Consider the following 19,180-nt stretch of genomic DNA (forward strand, 5'->3'; position numbering starts at 1 on the left):
ACCCATGACATTTTTCACAGAAGTAGAACAAATAATTCTAAAATTTATATGGAACCACCAAAAACCCAGAATTGCCAAAGAAATTCTAAAGAAAAGGAACAAAGCTGGAGGCATAAGATTCCCAGACTTCAGACAATACTACAAAGCTACAGTAATCAAAAACAGCATGGTATTGACACAAAAAAACAGACATAGATCAATGGAACATAATAAAGAGCCCAGAAATTAACCCACACACCCACAGTCAATTAATCTTTGACAAAGGAGGCAAGAATATACACTGGAGAAAAGACAGTGATATAGGGAAAGCTGGACAGCCACATGTAAATCATGAAGTTGAAATGCTCCCTCACACCCTACACAAAAATAAACTCAAAATGGCTTAAAGACTTAAATATAAGACATGACACCATAAAACTCCTAGAAGAGAACATAGGTAAAGTATTCTGACATAAATCATAGCAAAGTTTTCTTAGGTCAGTCTCCCAAGACAAAAGAAATAAAGCAAAGATAAACAAATGGGACCTAATCAAACTTTTAAAAGCTTTTGCACAGCAAAGAAAACCATAAATAAAATGAAAAGACAACCTACGGAATGGGAGAAAATATTTGTAAGTGTTACTACCAACAAAGGATTAATTTCCAAAATATGCAAACAGCTCATATAGCTTAATATCAAAAAAGGAAACAACCCAATCAAAAAGTGGGCAGAAGACATAAATAGACATTTCTCCAAAGAAGACATACAGATGGCCAACAGGAACATGAAAAGATGTTCATCATCGCTAATTATTAGAAAAATGCAAATCAAAACTACAGTGAGGTATCACCTCACACTAGTCAAAATGGCCATCATAAAAAAGTCTACAAATATAAATGCTGGAGAGGGTGTGGAGAAAAGGGAATCTCCAAGATTGTTGGTGGGAATGTAAATTGGTGCAGCCACTATGGAGAACAGGATGGAGGTTCCTTAAAAAACTAAAACTAGAATTACCATGTGACCCAGCAATCCCACTCCTGGGCATATACCCAGAGAAAACTGTTTCAAAAAGATACATGCACCCCAGTGTTCATAGCAGCACTATTTACAATAGCCAAGATATGGAAGCAGTCTAAATGTTCATTGATCAATGAATGGATAAAGATTTTGTGTACATATACACAATGGAGTATTACTCAGCCATAAAAAAGAATGAAATAATGCCATTTGCAGCAACATGGATGGATCCAGAGATTATCATACTAAGTGAAGTAAGTCAGACAGAGACAAATATATGATATCACTTATATGTAGAATCTAAAAAAAGGATGCAGATGAACTTAATTTACAAAACAGAAAGAGACTCACAGACATAGAAAACAAACTTATGGCTACCAAAGGGTGGGGGAAAGGGGATAAATTAGGAGTTTGAGATTAGCAGACACATACTATAATATATAAAATAAACAACAAGGTCATACTGTATATTACAGGAAACTATATTCAGTACCTTGTAATAAATTACAATGGAAAAAATCTGAAAAAGAATATATATGTATAACTGAATCACTTTGCTGTATATCAGAAGTTAACACAACCTTGTAAATCACCAATACTTCAATTAAAATAATAATATTCCATTGCATGCACACACCACATTTTGTTCATCCACTTACCTATTGATGGACCCTAAGCTGTTTCCACCTTTTGGTAATATTGTGAATAATGCTGATATGAACATTGACATGTAAGTATCTATTTGAATCCCTGTTTTTCAGTCTTTTGGGTGTATAATACTTAGGAGTGGAATCAGCTGGGTGACATGCTAATTCTGTGTTGAACTTTTTGAAGACCCACCAAATTGTTTCCCTCAGCAGCTGCACCATTTTACATTCCTACCAGCAGTGCCAGGAGTTCCCAGTTTCTACACATCCTAATCAGTATTTATTGTTTTTAAATACCTTCCTAATAGGTGTGATGTGATATCTCATTATGCTTTTGACTAGCATCTCCATGATGATTAGTGATTTGTAGTATCTTTTCATGTGCTATTGGCCATTTTTAATCCTTCCTCTTTAGCGGAATGATCTATTCAAGTCCTTGCCCATTTTTAAATTGGGTTGTCTTATTGTTGAGTTGTAGGAGTTCTTTATATAGCTGGATATTAATTCCTTAACCAATATATGATTTAAACTCTTGATAGTGTCCTTTGATGCACATTTATAATGAAGTCAGGTTTATTGATTTTTTCTTTTTATTTTCTATAATTTTGTTGTCATTTTTAAGAAAACCATTGCCAAATTCAAATTAATGAAGTTTTGCTACTATTTTTCTAAGAGTTTTACAGTTTTAGCTCTTGAATTAAGATATTTAGTCCAGTTAGTCCATTTTTAGTTTAGTTTTGTATATACTATAAGGTAAGCGTCCGGATGCATTCTTTTGCTTATGAATATCCAGCTTTCCCAGTACCACTTGTTGAAAGAACTGCTCTTTCCCCATGGATTGGCCTTAGCACGCGTGTTAAAATCATTTCACCATATATGTAAGGATTTATTTCTGGGTTCTCAATTCCGTTCATTATGTCTGTATATCTATCCTTATGCCAGTACCATACTGTTTTATTTATAGATTTATAGTAAGTTTTAACTTTGGGACATATTCTCCATCTTTGTTCAAGATTGTTTTGGCAGTTTGGGGTTCCTTGAAATTTCATATGAATTTTAGGATGTGTTTTCCCATTTGTGCAAGAAATGCCAGATGAGGTTTTGGTAGGGATTGTATGGAATCTGTTTGTTACTTTGGGTGTTATTGCCAACTTAACAATATTAAGTTTTCCAACCTGTGAACCCAGGATTTCTTTCTATTAACTTAAGTCTTTTTTTTTAATCACTCTTTTATAGTTATCTCGTTTTTCCTTGGTTAAATTTATTCCTAAATATCTTCTTCTTTTTGATGCTATGTAATGTCTAATAACAGGGTTTTTTTGTGGATTCTTTATGGTTTTTCTGCATATAAGATTATGTCACTCGCAAAGAGAAATAGTTGTACTTCTTCCTTTTCGGTTTCAGTACCTTTTATTTCTTTTCTGATTGCTCTAACAAGAACTTCAGTGATATGTCAAAGTGACAAAAGCCAGCATCCTTGTCTTGTTCTTTATCTTCAGGGAAAGCTTTCAGCCTTTTACCACTGACTATGTTTTTAGCTGTGGGTTTTTTATATATGGCCTTTTTCATATTGAGAATTCCCATCTCATCTTAGTTTATTGAGGGTTTTTATCACGAAAAGATGCTGAACTTTTTCAAATACTTTTTCTGCATCGAGATGATCATGTGATGTTCCCCCTTCATTCTGTAATGTAGTATATTACATTGCTTGATTTTCAAATGTTGAGTCACCCTTATATTCACAGGATAAATTCCACTTGGTCGTGGTATAGTCCTTTTAATATGCTGCTGATTCTGTTTTGATAGTATTTTTTGAGGATTTTTATGTCTGTATTAATAAAGAATATTAGCTTATAGTTTTCTTGTAGTATCTTTGTCTGGCTTTGTTTTTAGGGTAATTCTGGCCTCATAGAATGAGTTAGGAACCATTCTCTCCTCTTCAGTTTTTTTAAGAGTTTGAGAAGGATTGGTGTTAATTTTTCTTTGAATGAATCTGGACTGGGCTTTTCTTTTTTGTGAGTTTTTAAATTACTGATTCAGTCTCCTTATAGGTATTTTCAGATTTTCTGTTTCTTAAGTCAATTTTGCTAGTTTGTGTGTTTCTAGAGATTTGTTAACTTGGTTATTCATTTTGTTGATTTGTAGTTGTTCATAGTATTTGCTGATAATCCTTTTTATTTTTTTCTGGTTTAATTTTTTATTGAAGTATAGTTGACTTACAATGTGTAAATTTCTGGTATACAGCATAGTGATTCATTTATACATACATATTCTTTTTCATATTCTTCTTTTATAATTCTTTTTTATTTCCGTAAAGTGGGTACTAATGTCACCTCTTTCATTCCTCATTTTAGTGATTTGTCTTATTTTCTTTGCCAGTCTAGTAAAAAAATTCTGCCAGTTTTTTAGATTTTTTAAAAAATAACTGGGTCCCATTGGTTTTTCTTTTTTCCTATCTTCTATTTCATTTACTATTTCCTTCCTTTTGCTAGCTTTGGGTTTAGTTTGCTTTTCTTTTTCTAGTCAAGGTGTGTGGTTTCTTAAGGTGTACAGTTAGGATATTCATTGAGATTTAGTTTTTTTTTAATGTAGGGTGTTTTCAGTGATAAATTTTCCTTTTAGCATTACCAGTACTGAATCCTGTAAGTTGTGGTATGTTGGTTTTGTTTTACTTGTTTCGAGGTATTTTCTAATTTTCCTTGTGATTTCTTCTTTGACCCATTGGTTATTTAAAAGTATGTGGGTTATATGTATGTGGAGTTTTCCAGTTTTCCCTGTTTTCTGTTACTGACTTCTGATTTCATGCCATTCTGGTCAGAAAAGATACATTTTATAATTTCAGTCTTTTAAAATGTATTAAGACTTCTTTTGTGGCCTACCATATGGTGTATTCTGGAGAATATTCCATGTGCACTTGAGAAAAATTTGTATTCTGTTGTTAGTTGGGGTGTTCCATGTATGTCTGACATGTCTGATTTGTTTATAGTGTTGTTCAAATTTTCTATTTTCTTTGGTTTCCTTCTATTTTTTCTATCCATTATTGAAAGCATGGTATTGAAATATCTGATTATTATTGTAGAACTATGTATTTTTCCCTTCAGTTCTGTCAATTTTGTTGCACAGATTTTGGGGGCTCTGTTGTTAGGTTTGTATGTATTTACAATAGTCATATTTTCTTACTGGGTTGAACCTTTCATCCTTTCATCAGCAGAGTTCTGGGTCTCTTGCAATCTTTTTTTGTTTTTTTTTTAACTTTAAATCCAGTTTGTCTGATCATAAAATAGCCACCTGCTCCCTTTTGGTTACTATTTGCATGAAATATACTTTTTCCATTCTTTTACTTTCAAATATTTTGTTTTTATATCTAAAGTGAGTCTCATAGATAGAATATAGGTGGTTGTTTGGGGGTTTTTTTGTTTGTTTGTTTGTTTGTTTTACTTAATCCACTCTCCATATCTCTGCTTTTTAATTGGAGGATTTAATCTACTTTCATTTTAAAATAATCACTGATAAGGAAGGAATTACTTATGCCATACACTTTTCTATCTTACATGTATATTTTTTGTTATTTAATTCCTCCATTACTGCCTCTATTTTTTGTATTTACAATTGACTCTTGAAGAACACAGGTTGGAACTCTGTGGCTTCACTTATATGCAGATTTTTTTCAATAGTAAATACAGCAGTACTACAAGATCCACAGTTGGTGGAACTGCAGATACAACGGAACTTCATATATAAAAGAACGAGAGAGACAAGAATTCACTTTGTGTATTAAATAAATACACAATAACAAATGGAAAACAGCAAAAATGGCTTGAGATATGACTGTTTAGCTGAATGATTGGTTACTATGCACACTAGCCTCAAAGGACATGAAATTCAGTTATGTCACAGTAGAATTACATACAAATCCTAGATCTTCTATATAGCTTGCAAATAATAAAAATCATAGGACTGTATGCTATATATGCTATATGCTGGTTTGCTCATCATTGCTGGGCATTAATACACATCATATCATCTGAATGTTTATTAAATACCTATAGAATGAATCTTTATGTGCTTCATGAAACCATCAGACTTTCTCATATTAAGCAATATTTTCACTTTCACTGTTTTACTTTGAGATGTAATATTCCATTTGAATTGAATATTATTAGCAAGTTATTTTTATTACTCTCATTAGAGTTTTCTCTATATTTTACTCTTGTTGTATTTGGACAACAGAGCTTCCAAGTAATATATTTAATCCATTAGCAAAAGCAACTACAGTTAGTCTCTTTACCAAGTGAATATGTTTACCATTTAGGTGCCTATGGTTCATGCTTGAAGTTTTAATGACAAAGAATGAAAATAATAGCCATGCCTTTATGAAGAAGATGGCAGAGAACATCAAACTAACAAAAGATGCCCAGTCTCCAGATGAATCCAAGACAAATGAAGTAAGATATGTATTAGACCAATGGGTATTAAGATGTTAGAGGAAAAAATACGACCCTTGTCCCAATTATTTTTCCTGTTACATAATAAAATAGGTTATAGCATATTTATTAAAAGTTATAGTCAGTTTTTCATTTCATTAAAATTGAATTCTATTAATTCAAGAATGTGTATTATCCTGGAAAAGATACTAAAACATCTATAGAGCATGGGGATAAGAACTTGTAAAATTTATAACCATGCTATCTTATGACCTTTTAGTAAGAGTCACAGACAAGTAGATACTCTGTTTGTATGTTTCATTTAGTTTGGTTTGGTATTTTTAATGTGTTCTTGATATTCATATTAAATTAAGATGAAGGGTTTTTGTTGTTTACTAGGAGGAAATGCCAAACACAAATGCAGAATATTCATGGAATAAATAATAACCACATATTATTCTTTTGATTCCATTTTATACATTGGGTACTTGTGGCTGTTTTGCACTAATGAAACTTATGTATGATCTTTCTTTTTCCTCCCTAGAAACTTTATACAGTATGTGATGTGGCCCTGTGTGTTATAAATAGTAAAAGTGCTTTGTGCAATGCAGATTCACCAAAGGATCCAGTCCTTCCAATGAAATTTTTTACACAACCCGAAAAGGTAATTTTCATCCCCTCATTTTTTTACCTCACTAGACTGATTTAAATGTGTTACCATCAGCCCTAGTGGCACATATTGGACTGTCTTGACTACAGAGTTAAAAAAAATACCTCTACGAGTTTATCAAGAAATGAGAGATTGTCTTCCAAAGCCTGAAAAATATCATTCTCACTTACAGAGTAGAGAATACAAATCGAGCTTGGTGGTGGTGTTCCTATGTGAGCTTTTCCTTCTGGATATTTCTAGTATGTAAGAGGAATTTTCAGATTTCTTTGTTTTCATCTCATTTTATTAAAACACTGTTAGTATTTTTTCAGACAAGAAGTAAACAAAATGTTTGATACGGTGTAAATATATATACATCTATGTATGAAGTAAAATGTTAGAGTTAACCGAATTGGTCTTGGTCATTGATAGACCTGGATTCTGATCAACCACTTCCAACCTGAGGAACTTTACACAAGTTAACTCTCTCAACTCTCTAAGCTTCAATTTCTTCATCTCTAAACTGTAGGTGATGATAATAACTGAACAATTACTAATATATCTAGGTTTCTAAGACTTTGTCACATAGTAAGCATTTATTAATAAATAGTATTATTAATAATTAATACATAGTACATTTATTCTGCTATCAACAAATGAAGTTTTCCATGTTATTAAATTTTCCAGCTCACTAAAGCTCTTTAAGGTTTCCCAACTAATTTGGATTTAAAAACTTTTTTTAAAAGAATGTCTTTTATTTGTCTTCTGCTTTAAGGTGGTATTTTAAAGTTTAACTTTCCTGTGTTTTGTCTAAGAAACAAAATCCTAAATATTTTTAATTGGAAAAAATATGGCATTAAAAATTTTTTTCTACACATTATCAAACCTGAAGATATGTTTCAGAGTAATACTCCCCTTAGAGTATTTTACGGAGGAACACTGTGAGAAACGGAGCTTCCACTTGGGATGCCATACTTTGACAAAAATTTTAATCAGATTTTAGTTTTCAGAATTTACTGTGCCTGGTTTTTGATAGGAATTAAAGGATTACAAAGTTATTTGCCCTCTAATTGAATTTACTGGTCTTTATAAATATTCCTAAGTGAACCCCTGAGTTTAAATTTACTTTGTTGTTGACCTAGGGCTATTATTATTGGAATAGTACAAATAAATCTTTATGCAACAGTAATCCCATTATCAAGAATTAAAATTGCTGTTTGTCACTGTACATAATTCTCATTGTTTTTGTTTTGATACGAAGTTTAGAGTGTTTTTAGCCTCTTAGTGTAATAACTTAGGTTTTCCCTATTTTCAGTAAGCAGATTTCCTCATTTCCTTTTCTAACGTGTTGCTTTTAATCTGGTGTAAATTAAAACAGTAGAAAACTAGGCATATTAAGATAATGAGCTAAGTGAGGCTATAGAGTATCTTCATGAGTAAAATGAATGAATTTTGGTGCCCAGGATTTGTAACGTTTATTTTAGCTGCATAAATGTCTTTGTGGGGAAACATAAGAAAGGAAAAAAGATAGAGCTTTGCCCAGAAAACATTCCAAAAATGTGATTTCTTTTAGGCACATTTAAGCCCTTCGTTCTTTTCTGTGACACTACTGTGAAGGTAAACAGTAAAAGAAAAACTAATTTTTAAGTGAGATTACTTAAAAATTAATGAACTTCCTAATTGCAGTAAGTCATTTTGCTTTTGTGACACCACGAGGGTTTAGTTGTGTGCTATTCCCAGGGCATTTTTATAATAGAATAGAAGAGGAGATAGTTCACTGAATAAACTGTAGATTGTCTGTCCTGAACCATAGGAAAAAATAGAATTGTTTCATTTAAAATGTGGTTTAAGTAACTTATCTTTGACATCTGCCTAAGTCTTATGTGCTATTTTTTTTTTAATTTTAAAACTAGACTCATTGTATGGTTCTTAATTGTGCTATGATTATTTGGTGATTTGATATGTTTTTCAGCACAAATGAAATTGTTATTGTAAGGCACAATGCCTGAAAACTTAAATGGACAGTAAAAGTACGTGTATGCATGTTCACTTTTTTTTTTTTTTTTTTTTTTTTGGGGGGACAGGACTTTTGTAATGACAAGAGTTACATTTCAGAAGAGACAAGAGTACTTCTGTTAACAGGAAAGGTATTATGTACTAAATAATTTGGGGGTCTTTATCTCATGTGCATATTACTTCTGCTAGTCTTAGAAATAACATTTAAATGTTCCCCACATTTTATAGTTCCTGATTTTCAGGGATCATGTTGTGGATTGTAGCATTTGTTCTCAGGCTTTTTTCTGTCATGAACCACTTTTGAATTATGAACATGTGTTCTCGTCAGTACTGACAGGCTTCAAGTTATTTAGAATCCACAAAACAGATTTCCCTGAAGAATGATACAATAAATTTAGATATGGAAGCTAAAGAAATCATTTTCAAGTATTAATGAATTAGATCATTTATATTCTGAAAGGTAATATGACACCTAAAAGAGCAAAAGGAAGTTTAATTTTTGATAAACAGTATCTAAACTATTACTGTATATATTCAGTAGTTTATCTCTAAGATATTATGTCGTATCTATTATATATTTCACTGTGTTTTAGGGGTGCTTTTATTTTGATTGAGCAATAAGGAATAATTAAATATTGCTTAATTATTATTAAATAGAGGTAATGCCTATACTTGTAATTATGTTCAGATGAACAGTTTTACAGAATTACCATTTGTAATAAATTTAGGGTTCAGTTTTCCAAATTAACAATTCCTGGGCTTAAGCAAAATAATATCTCACATGTGTCCAAATTTATATGTATTCCTTAGTAAAGTATAAAATAACATGCATATGTGTAATTTTTAGCCAAAACCTGCTGGAGTACTAGGTGCAGTGAACAAGCCTTTATCAGCAACGGGAAGGAAACCATATGTTAGAAGCACTGGAGCTGAGAGTGGAAGCAATATCAATGTAAATTCAGAGCTGAACCCTTCAACCGGAAATCGATCAAGGCAATTTTTTTCTCCAGTTGTTTTTATTAGTATCACTCACTACTTGGTTCATCTTTCAGCTTTTTTCCTTAAAGCACTATATCAGAAAAATACTTTTAGAAATGTCTTGGTACAAAATAATAGTGTGAATTTTAGTATAATAAATGATGGAAATTGATAGTGTAATATAGACATTGTGTAGCATTCTAAGTGCAGAAAAGTTAAATGGAAAAAATGGAAGAATTTGTAATACAACTATTTTGGAAATCTGGGCATGTGGAAATTTAATATTTAGGAAAACTGAAATTGAATTTATGTTTTTTAATTTTTAATTTTTAACTCAAGAAAATTGGTATAGCATGAATTAAGATAACATTGTTAATAACATTTTCTTTTCCACTTAATAAAAAGATTCTGTCAAGTGTTTACTATCTTAGCTACTGCATAAGAATTTCCACATGACCCTACTCTTATCACCACTAAATATTGAGGCTTTTAAAGATTTTATTGTAACTCATGAAATTTTAAAACTATATTCAACTGGTGGTATTCTGAACACATTTTTATTCGTAGAATCCCCAATATGAAAAAAGTAACGGACTATCTGTGGTTTACAGAGATGGTAGGGCCTCTTCCTGCAGCCCCTCCTCTGTGGAGCACTAAGAACATAGACTGGAGACTACTGTCCTCTCATCTGTCATATTTTTGTTTTAGGGTTTCCTACCGTCAACAGAGAGAATAGTTGTGTTGTTTTCTTGACAACTAATCTTTCTCTCCAGGGGTTTTAGGCAGTCATTTCTGTCTGACATTAGTAAGGTTAAATGGAAATCCACAGCATGATACAAGAGAGCAACAGTCTGTAACCACAGGTCTGAATCTTGCTGACGTTACCTCACTTGGTCAGGCTTCTAACGCAGCCTGAGCCTCTTGATTCTTTATTGGTTTAGCAAAAGAGTAAACTTCCTATTCGTGTGGTAAAATAAGGAAGCTTTGGTTTATTTCTCTTCAACAGGGAACAGAGTTCAGAGGCAGCAGAAACTGGAGTTAGTGAAAATGAAGAGAATCCTGTGAGAATTATTTCTGTCACACCTGTAAAGAATATTGACCCAGTAAAGACTAAGGTAAATTTTAAAATTTAACACGTGGCCTTCTTCCATGGAGATTCTTACTGCTATTTTATGATAGGAGTGAGAAACCCACCATTGAAGGGTAATAATATATCCTGCATAATATACATGTGCATATACCACCCTCTGCTATACTTACTGGCTTCCACTCTCCAAAAAATGATTCTTTATCCACTGTCTTCATTTACCAGCATTTATGTGGTCACCTGTAATGGTATACTTCTCTCGGGTCTTTGAAAGAACAGGAACTGAAGGTTTTTGAGATCTTGTTTTCAAAACTTTATTGACTCCTGCCGGGGATCAATATTCTGTTTCTATTGTATTTTTTAAAGTTAAACTAATGAGTTAATTTTTTAAATACATTTAAGTTTTTATTTAACAGCTGCATTCTTTGATGTTGGACCTTTTAACTGCACCCAATATTCTTAACAATTTTGGGGCAGGAGAGAATGGAGTCTAACACTGATAGGAGGAATAGCATAAGATACTGTTAGTTGTTTTCCCACAGAATCATATTCTTGACAACATACTTAGCTTTTCATTATCCACCATATATCTATAGTATTTATCAGTGTTTTATTGAATTGCCCTCCAAAATCATAAAACATAGGACTATACAGTTATTCCACAGTAGCTGAACTTTTCCTATCCAAACTCATTATCTGAACTCAAATTGAATAGATACGGATACATTTTTAGGTCACTCTCTCACCATCCGAACTCTTGCTGCTTGCTATCTGGACATCAGTATGTTAGTAGATTCAGGTAACAGGGAACCTCTCACTGTCAAAACTCTTAGAATTCAGAAACCAATAGATTTGAATATTGTGGGGTTCTTATATAGAATTAAACATTCAGCCTAAACAAACTTACATGCAGAAATGCATATTGCCACAGTCATTTAGTTAAACATACTTAAAATATGTATTAAGAGGTGGTGCAAGGATGCAAATATTTATCTAGTAGAAACAGCTATCTATAGCCTTTCCAACCTTTGCTGTAAAATTCTATATACGATAAATTGGACATGTACGTTCTAATTTCTGAGCACTAAAATGTTACTTTGACTAATCTGTAATATTTTATTGTTCCAAACCTTTATTTTAACTTGATCATACCTGCAAAGAATCTTTTAAAGGGTCTGCTGTAGCCTGAAGAGACTGGGGTTGTGTTTTGGCAAAAGTCTGATAGTCTTCTCAGTCAGGTCTCCCATAACATGATATGGTCATTTCTTTCCAGGATCTCATCCTCAGTCTTGCAGGTTCAAAAAAACAATCTTACTAGTATACTAAAAGAAGATAAACATACAAGGGAGTGTTTCTTGCTAACTAATTTCTCAAAGAGATTGATACATAAACTTATACATAAATTCATTAGTTATGTATATAAATATTATCCAACAAACTGGATATGCATGTTCATGAATTGGAACATTTTCTGTTATTTACTCTGTGAGGGAAATCAGATTGTAGTATGAAGGATGAATAAGGGAGGTGGTTAAAAGAAGAAACAAGACATGCACATTCCTTGAATGCGGGCAAGCACTACCACCAATGTTGTCCTTTAATAGTCTTTTTCTTCGCACATGTAGCTGGCAACCGATTTCCTCTTCGTTTGGCTTTTGCATCTTTATACATGAGCACACGTACATAATATTCATAAATGTTAAATATGCTCACGTGCATGACTTATTTTTTTATTGAAGTATAGTCAGTTTATAATGTGTCAGTTTCTGGTATACAGCATAATGTTTCAGTCATACATATACATACATATATTCGTTTTCATATTCTTTTTCATTATAGGTTACCACAAGATATTGAATATAGTTCCCTTTGCTATACAAAGGAAACCTGTTGTTTGCATGACTTTTAATAGTCTTCTTTTCCCCTTTAAAACAGCCTAATCTGTTCAGTTTTTTCTCTACAAATACACATAAGTGCTTCCTTTCCTTCTCTTTTTTTGCCACTACAAAAAATGTTGCATTAAATATTCTTTATAAACACACATTTACTGGTGATTTTATTTCTAGGGGGTAGGTTCCCAGTAGTGGGATTGCTGGTCAATACATTACAGATTTTAGATATTTCCATATTGCTTTATTTTATTTTATTTTATTTTATTTTGAAAAAATCAGAACACTTGACTTTCCATCACCAGGGTAATTTTTTCTCTACATACCCACTAATAACAGGTTTTACAGTTCTTTCGATTTTTTTTCAGTTTTAACTGTCAAAACGAATGCCCTGTTGTTGTTCTAATTTGAATTTCTCTGACTATCAGTATTTTGCTTGATCATTTGGATGTGCTCTTCTCTGAATTGCCTGTTCATATTTGCTCAATTTTAAATTATCTTTTTCTTGTCTAATTCAACTTCTGATGCTGTGTAGAAGTTATACATGCTTGTTAACATTCTTGCTCCCTTCCAATCCAGTCACAATATACCAGCCAGATTGATCTTTTTAAAGTATAATTTGGATTATGTTTGTCTTCTCCTTAAAGTCCTGCAGTCACTTTTATTAGCACTTAGAATTAAATCAGATTTCTTAAATTTTCCATGAGGCACATCATCTGGCCCATGCTTGCATCTCCTACTTTATACCACTCTCCCATCACTCCTTATGATTCCAGTTCCTTAATCCTTCCAAGCTCTTTCCTTCTTCAGGTACTTTATGCTGCCTCTTGCCTCTGTCTAGAATACTTTACTTTTCATGTGATAAGTCCTGCTTTGATACTGTTTGAACTAATATTACCCAAAAGAACCAGTGAGAAATTGATGCTTCCTCTAATTTTTTTCTGAATGACCTTTTCCTTGATCTCTTAGCTCTTGGGATAATCTGTACTTAAATGTTTGTTTACTTTTTTAAAAATTAGTCATCTACCATACTAATCTACTTAAGGACAGAAACAGTATCAGTTTTGTTCCCCAATCTGTGCCCAGTAGCCACTGCACCTAATAGGCATTCAGCTGGATGAATGGTTACTGCTTCAGGTTTAACCACACTTGTTTTTATTGATCCATCTTATTTTGCCCAGGAATCACCATCTTTCTCCAGGCTGACTTTGCATATCTCTTCTCTGTGTATTGTTTTACAGTTTAATTCTTGTGGACCACCTCACTCTTGTTCCTTCATGCTTTATTCATTCTCTTAAAATGAGGATTAACATTAAAGTAAACCCTAACATGAAACATTGATTTGTGGATTTTCTAACTTAAATTACTACTTTTATGAGTTTTCATTTAAGTAAATTTTCTTGAAACATAAAAGATGTGTTTCTCTGATTATTTTGAAAACATTTTTAGGGGGAAATGCAAATGGATTAATTAATTGAAAAGATATGGTTTGATTTTTTGGGTGATTGCTTTCCTTTGTTTCCCTTTAATCAATTAGCACTATAACTGATTCCTAAATATCATTCATGTAAAGGTCACTTTCATTCTGAAAACTATTCCTCTCCTAATGTCCATTATGTCTTATATGTTAAAATGGGATTTTATTACTTTAAACATTTTAGATGACTTAATATATAATATATATGCCAAACCAGAAGAGAAAAGAAGAGAATGTTCAGAAAAAAGTAGAAGGTTAATGATTGATGCAGTAAGAGACAAAAGTTAGAAGGAAGGAGTGGAGTGACATATTGAAGAACTTTATGTCACAGAATTAGAAAGACTATTATATTTAGATGCATCATAGTGAAAGAAAATAATACTGAATTATGAAAGCATGCTCCCTTCTTTTGAAAGTGATACATTTAGAGCATACAATCAATAAAAAGGACTTTTTCATTTAAAATCGGTGTGGTAGCAAAACCAAGTAGGTTTTCTCTTACAGATACTGCTTGTGCATTTTAATAAGCAAGTACTATGGTAGGTACCACGTTCAGTTCCTACACTAGAACATTCCTCGTGGGATGTAAGCAGTTAACTAGAAGCCCTGGAATTCCAACTCCTTTAAAATACTTCAGAATACTTCCTTCTAGTACACATCATTGATATTTAAGGAATTTATGTTCATAGAATTATTTTGTGCTCTTTTAGGAGATTAATTCTGATCAGGTTGCCCAGGGCAACATCAGCAGTGACCGAGGAAAGAAAAGAACAGTAACAGCAGCTGGTGCAGAGAATATCCAACAAAAACCAGATGAGAAAGTAGATGAATCAGGACCACCTGCCCCTTCAAAACCCAGGAGAGGACGTCGACCCAAGTCTGAATCTCAGGGCAATGCAACCAAAAATGATGATATAAATAAACCTCTTAGCAAGGGAAGAAAGAGAGCCGCAGTCAGTCAGGAAAGCCCTGGAGGTTTGGAAGCAGGTAATGCCAAAGCACCCAAACTGCAAGACATAGCCAAAAAGGCAGCACCAGCAGAGAGACAAATTGACTTACAAAGGTAATGTATGCCATTCTTTCTGAACTTTGAATTTAGACATTTTGTTTTATTCCTAGTATATGCCAGTCATCCCCAAACACCTAGGCATTTGGAAGTGAAAACTGCCCTAGGTTTTCCTGAGTGAGTTATGATGGCATTTGTTTTTATCTCATAACCTTCAGGACAACAATTTGAAGAGAGATCTTTTTTCCTTTGGTTAATTTTTAATTAAGATACAGTATCTTGATATTTCTGTTTCTAAGCATGGATAATACTATCTTTGCTTGGTGTCCTTCACATAGTTACATGGGATTTACTTAATATAAAGAAAGGGCTACCTTTTGGCTACAAAGGTCCTAGAATGGAAAAGATAGAAGTCATGACAAGTGAACAAGTATATCCTGTTCTTTAACTCTTCTTGTTACTGTTCATTTTAATATAAGTCTACAGCTTACCTCTCCCCCAGCCTCACCAGTGAAACGGCCTCGAGCTGCTCATCTTCATCGTGTTTGAGATGGGATTTCAGGCTTTCCGTACTGTAACAGTGATGCTCCAATTGGAGGGCTAGAAATTGCCTCCTTTCATACTTGGCCTACAGTTAGAAGTTAGCCCTACCCTCCTTCTTTTTCCTTGTATACATATACCTAATTCGTCTTCCCCCAAATTAGATTGTAAGTATCTAAGTTCCTCCTAGGAAATAGCCAGCTCTGATCATGTTAGGATACCCCACCATCCTGCTTCAGTATTTTTATAAAATACAGTGTTGCTAAGGCATACATGTTTGCAACTACATTTTTAAAAATTACTATTTATGATCCTGAAGTTCGGGGCTATTAAATTTTCTTATATTTTAAGTGTCTCTGAGTACCTTATACAACATCTCATGGCAGCTGATCCAGGACCAAACCTGACTAAGTAATGGGTGTTTCTTCTACTTACTTATTTCTAGTTTTATGGACTAAAAGTGTAGTAAGAAAAGTCAGTATTGGGGACAAATTTACTATTTTTCTCCGCAAATCTGGACCTTTGAGCTGGAACAACATATTGAACCTTGGCCTCCTTTTCTTCATCAGTAAGACAGTATGGTAATACCTTTCTCAAAGGATTGTTCTAAAAATTAAATGGATCATTAAAGATAAAGCACTTAACAAAGTGCCTTGCACAGAATAAATTCTCAGTAATTAGTTTAACTATTGTTTTGCATTTTAGTTGCTTTACCCCTTAAATATACTTTTAGTTATTCAGAAGCTGAACAGTTTCATGGGAGATTGCCAGAATTCCCTAAAAGGTTTCTAGAATTCTAGCCATTCCTCACCCACACAGAATAGATCATCACACCCAGGCCACCTGACCTTACTTCTCATGAACTGTCCTTTTGCCATCTAACCGAAATATCCAGGTACTTACTTGGATCCTGAAAAACATTTTCAGTGAGTAACCAGACCTTGTCTCTGAAATTGTGTGTTGTAACACTCACTGTTCTCCTTTTAGTTACACAATATGCCCCAACAGCATTAAACCAACTAGGAGAAATGGCTTACATGCCAGAGCCTGGTTTTGATTAAAAATGGCTTTGGGCCTTCTTAAAAGATACCTTATAAGTCTTAAGTATGCCAGTTAGTAGATAAGTAGGTAGTGTATTATCCAAAATACAGAATTCTGTGATGATTTTATATACTCAGTGAAGTTAGATTGTTAAATTAGGTGTTCATGACAACATTTTGCATACATACTTCAGAAACTTCTGATTAAATTATTGACTACTAATTAATGGCTAACAAAACATAGAAGTATAGTCTGAAATTTTCTCTCAGGTTTCCTTTTGTCTTTTCCATGTTTCCTTGGATCTAATATACAACTGCCTTTAAATTCTACCATTCTAACTTAGGCCTGAAATCCTGATGAACTTATTCAGCAAAACTTCATTTACCCCAGAAAGTCGGTATTGCTCATGATATCCTCTTTTTTGAATTGAATTTGAATTTTATAGGCACATCAGTATTGCTCTTTGTGATTCTCATTTGTTCTTCTAACAAATACCAGTTAGAGTGCCAGCACCGTGCTGGGTGTTAGCAGTACAAAAGTATCCAAAACAGACAGGTTCTTGCCCTCAAAGAGTACACTTCCCCAGCTTGTCAGTTCCAGAAGAAAGCAGAAAATATTCACTTTAGGTCTGTTGATACAGTAAAAGTATACTTTTTTTTAAATTATAACATAAAACAATGAAATTCTGACACATGCTACAGTATAAGTGGACCTTAAGGACATTGTGCTAAGTGAAATAATCCAGACCCAAAGGACAAATACTGTATGATTCCTCTTATATGAGTTACCAGAGCAGTCAAATTAAATTCAAAGAGACAGAACAAGGTGGTTGCCAGGAACAGGAGGAAGAGGGAATAGGTGTTACTGTTTAATAGGTATAGAGTTTCAGTTTGGGAAGATGAAAATATTCTAAAGATGAGTGGCAGTGATTGTACAACAGTGCGAATGTAATTAATGCCACTGAACTGTGTACTTAAAAGTGATTAAAATGGTGGAGGAGGGTGTAGCTCAGGTGGTAGAGCGCATGCTTAGCATGCACAAAAGGTCCTGGGTTCAATCCCCAGTACCTCCTCTAAAAATAAGTAAATAATTAAACCTAATTACCTCCCCACCAAAAAAAAAAAAGATTTTTAAAAAGTGATTAAAATGGTAAACTGTATGTTACATAGACTTTATTTCCTTAAGAAATTGCTACATAAGAATAATAATAGCTAGCACTAATATAGTGCTTATTAGGAGCCAGAGCTATTTTAAGCTTTTTATTAACCTATTAAATGCTTAAAACATCTTTCCATGAGTAAGTACTATCATCATCCCTAGTTTATAAAGGAGGAATTACAGGAATAGAGGGTCCATGTAGCTTTTGGTTCTTTTGCTTATGTAAATAGTGGAGGCAGGATTAAAACCAGGCATCATCACTCTGGAGTCTGTAACCAAAATACTATATTGTACTTTTAAGGTGAAATTCAGCCTTAATTCTAAAGGTACTATATCTGCACTCAAAACTAGTTTAACAGGATACTTTGAAAATACTTACTTGCATGTTTTACATAGCTGGTGTAGTTTATATATGTGATAGTTTCCATAAAGTAGGACATATTTGCATAATTTTTATAATTATTACATAAGAAGCTAGTTTATTTTAAGTGATCATAGGTTGAACAAAACAGAACAACTGTAGTCATATTTTTAACCTATTTCAGAGTTCATGCAAACAGAAGCCCCTGCATTTTAGCTTCAGAGAGGGAAAAACAGTGAGATCAGATGTTCTTGAATGTGGCCAGCTTAAATGAAGCACCTAATGCTAAGAATACTGTCAGACTGGTGAAAATTAGGTAGAATAATACATGGGATATTTGGCATGGTGCTTAGCATATATGTTAGTAGAAATAATAATGATAATAGGGAAAGGTTGCTGAATGTCTGTTTGCGGTGCCAACAATCATTATGTAGCAAGTACAACCTATGTAAGCGATAAGGAGGTTAGACCTGAAAAGATTACTTTCTCAGGCCACCTGACTGGTGCCACACAGAGCAGGGCTTTGAATCCAGGCGAGTCCCTTATTAACTGCCTCACTGTACTGCTAACAGTGGCAGCTGCACTTACGTTTCTCCTCTACACTATGAACATTCAGAACATTATTACTTACTTGTTTTCCTCTTAATGTGTAAAAGGAGATTTTACCGTGTGTAGTAACCACCAAGCAATGAAATAGACACACTAATAGAAATTCCTTGTTTGTGACTCAGCTGTTTTAACTGTCCTTCAACTTGAGAAATGTTGAATGGTCAAAATCCTGAAGGTGCCAGCTTTATTATTATTTCATGAGAAACTTCTAGCTTTCACCTTCTTACAAGATTCTAAACATACTTCTCAGTGGGGAGAGCATGGCTCAAGTGGTAGAGCGCATGCTCAGCATGCATGAAGT

The 19,180-nt window shown here is 33.3% G+C and overlaps 1 protein-coding gene across 5 annotated transcripts in view; it reads left to right on the forward strand.

Annotated features, from left to right (window-relative positions):
* The window catches only part of PDS5A (PDS5 cohesin associated factor A), a 117,820-nt gene that overhangs the window by 93,224 nt on the left and 5,416 nt on the right, over positions 1–19,180 (forward strand). For 4 of the 5 annotated variants that reach the window (XM_074349068.1, XM_074349074.1, XM_074349075.1 and 1 more), the window contains exons 27-32: positions 5,957–6,089; positions 6,613–6,731; positions 8,792–8,864; positions 9,581–9,726; positions 10,718–10,826; positions 14,875–15,227. In XM_074349068.1, the coding sequence (XP_074205169.1) occupies positions 5,957–6,089; positions 6,613–6,731; positions 8,792–8,864; positions 9,581–9,726; positions 10,718–10,826; positions 14,875–15,227 (933 nt within the window). Of the gene's footprint in view, positions 1–5,956; positions 6,090–6,612; positions 6,733–8,791; positions 8,865–9,580; positions 9,727–10,717; positions 10,827–14,874; positions 15,228–19,180 lie in introns of all 5 variants that reach the window. The other variant, XM_074349073.1, reaches the window with a different exon arrangement.

This window comes from Camelus bactrianus, chromosome 2 (assembly GCF_048773025.1).
Source record: "Camelus bactrianus isolate YW-2024 breed Bactrian camel chromosome 2, ASM4877302v1, whole genome shotgun sequence".
Lineage (NCBI taxonomy): Eukaryota > Metazoa > Chordata > Mammalia > Artiodactyla > Camelidae > Camelus > Camelus bactrianus.